This window comes from Tupaia chinensis, unplaced genomic scaffold, assembly GCF_000334495.1.
Source record: "Tupaia chinensis unplaced genomic scaffold, TupChi_1.0 Scaffold000211_1, whole genome shotgun sequence".
Lineage (NCBI taxonomy): Eukaryota > Metazoa > Chordata > Mammalia > Scandentia > Tupaiidae > Tupaia > Tupaia belangeri.
The window spans coordinates 815,144-817,172 of NW_006159686.1; the positions used below are offsets into that span (position 1 = coordinate 815,144).

The window sequence follows — 2,029 nt, forward strand, 5'->3', positions numbered from 1 at the left end:
CGGCGGGCCAGCCGCTGCACCCAACCCTCTGCCCAGGGCACGGCATGCAGGGTGCACAGGGCTCCTGACCGCCCTCCTCGCCACCTCCCCTGCGAAGAGGCAGACTGAGCATGCGGGCCACGGGGTGGAGCAGACTGAGGTGTCCTCGCTGACCACGTGGGTGGACGTAGCAACGACCACACCCTGTGCTCCTGGGTGCAGGTGCACGTGAGGCTCTTCCAGCAGACCCCGCCACACACACGGTGACGGGAGGAGCGTGCTTGGCCCAGAGATACGGCTGTGCACAGCTGTCCGACACGGCACTGCGTGGGAGGGCATAGGCCGGACACACAGCAGCTACCACAGGGCTCACAGGGATGGCTGCATCCCTGGATGGAGCTCTGCTCTGAGCCACGCACCAGATCCCCACACTGCTGGCCAAGCCTCCCTCCGCATCTCCCCACACGTGGCTGTCCCTTCAGGGAACCCCCAGCGGTGGCTGTGAGGTCAGGGTGCACACCCTGAGCACTGCCCGGTCAAGCAGCTTCCAGAGCAGAGAAGAACCTGCTGGAAGACGACTGCTTCGGGCCAGTGGTCCAGAACATGCCTGGAAAAGACTCCGCAGCAACATGGCCTGCCCAGGTCTACTCACTTTCCAGAAGTCCCTCTCCAGGGCCCTGAGGATCAGAGAGGCCGACCGGTACTGGAGAGGCCCTGCCACATAGGAGGCGTCAGGGAGCCGGGGCTCAATCAGCCCGGGGTGGTTGCAGATCCGCTGCAGCTGCATAAGGATGCTCAGGACACTGACGAAGTGCCCGCTCTTCAGAGCTTCCTGCGTCCTGCTCGTGGAGGGAGAGGCAGCACCATCAGTGTGGACAGACCGACTCCAGGCTCCGAGGTCACTCCTACCCTAGCAGCTGAGTGAGTGGCCCGCCTTCTCCAGAGTTGGTAAATGAGGGAGTTACGTCACACCCCAAGTCCAAACCCACACAGGCCTTCACACACCCGCAGGGTCACTCTGTCCCTGCAGGGCCAGGAAGAAGGCCGGCTGTCAGCCCAGCTCCCCTAGACACAGCGCTCCTGTGACAGGAAGAACAGGGCATGTCGAGGCTGGACCGGGGAGAGGCTGCTGAGGTGTCCTGTGTGGGACAGGAAGGCCGCCTGCAGAGGGGCGGGTGAGGCAGGGCAGGCCAGGGCCACACGGACAGGGCTGCAGCTCCTGCCCGCTGGAGGAGAGAGCCCTCAGCACCAAGGGGCCAGGCCAGGAAGGAGCAGCCTGCACAAGGGCCCCGGGCAGAGCGTGGCATGTCCAGCAGCTGAGGAGGAGGCTGGTCAGAAGAGACTCAGGGAGCAGAGGTGAAGCCCAAATGGACCCCAGAACCACCAGGGGAAGCTCCATGGGGAAGCTGGGTGGCCCGGGCTGGGAGATGCCACGAGCCCAGGGTCGGAAGTGCTGCGGCCAGGGTGCCTGAGGGCAGCCCCAGGCATGGCTCTCAGCTACAGACCCAGCACCCAGGTGACCTGGAGACCTGGCACGGCAGTTAATGGCCACCCAAGGTAAGCCTGAGAAGTGGGCGGACACAGGAGCACAGACAAGTGTGGAGACAGCCCCTGCGAGGGTGGCCTGGAGTGCAGAGGCGGAAGGGAAGGAGGGGCCCAGGGAGGGTTACTGAAGACGGCCGCTCCTTGTCGGGAGGACCACAGAGAATGGCTACACCAGAGGTTCCAGAGAAGGGACACCGAGGAGGGCAACGGATGAAGGCCGCCTGGCTTAACAGGACAGGAGGGTGCCAGTGGAGGCTGGGGTCTGCGGGGGCTGGACCAGGATCCAGGTCTCAGGGAAGAGGAGGAGGGCTCTGCAGAGAGGTGCAGGAGGAGGGAGGGAGGGATGGGGCTCTGCAGAGGTGCGGAGGGCTCTGCAGAGAGGTGCAGGAGGAGGGAGGGAGGGATGGGGCTCTGCAGAGGTGCAGGAGAAGGGAGGGAGGGAGGGAGGGAGGGAGGGATGAGGCTCTGCAGAGGGGCAGGGGGAGGGGGGGGAGGGGGGGCGGGG

The 2,029-nt window shown here is 65.5% G+C and overlaps 1 protein-coding gene across 1 annotated transcript in view; it reads right to left on the reverse strand.

Moving 5' to 3' along the window:
• The window catches only part of EP400 (E1A binding protein p400), a 95,534-nt gene that overhangs the window by 54,807 nt on the left and 38,698 nt on the right, over positions 1–2,029 (reverse strand). The window contains 1 exon segment of the mRNA XM_027771374.1: positions 632–818. Within this exon segment, the coding sequence (XP_027627175.1) occupies positions 632–818 (187 nt within the window).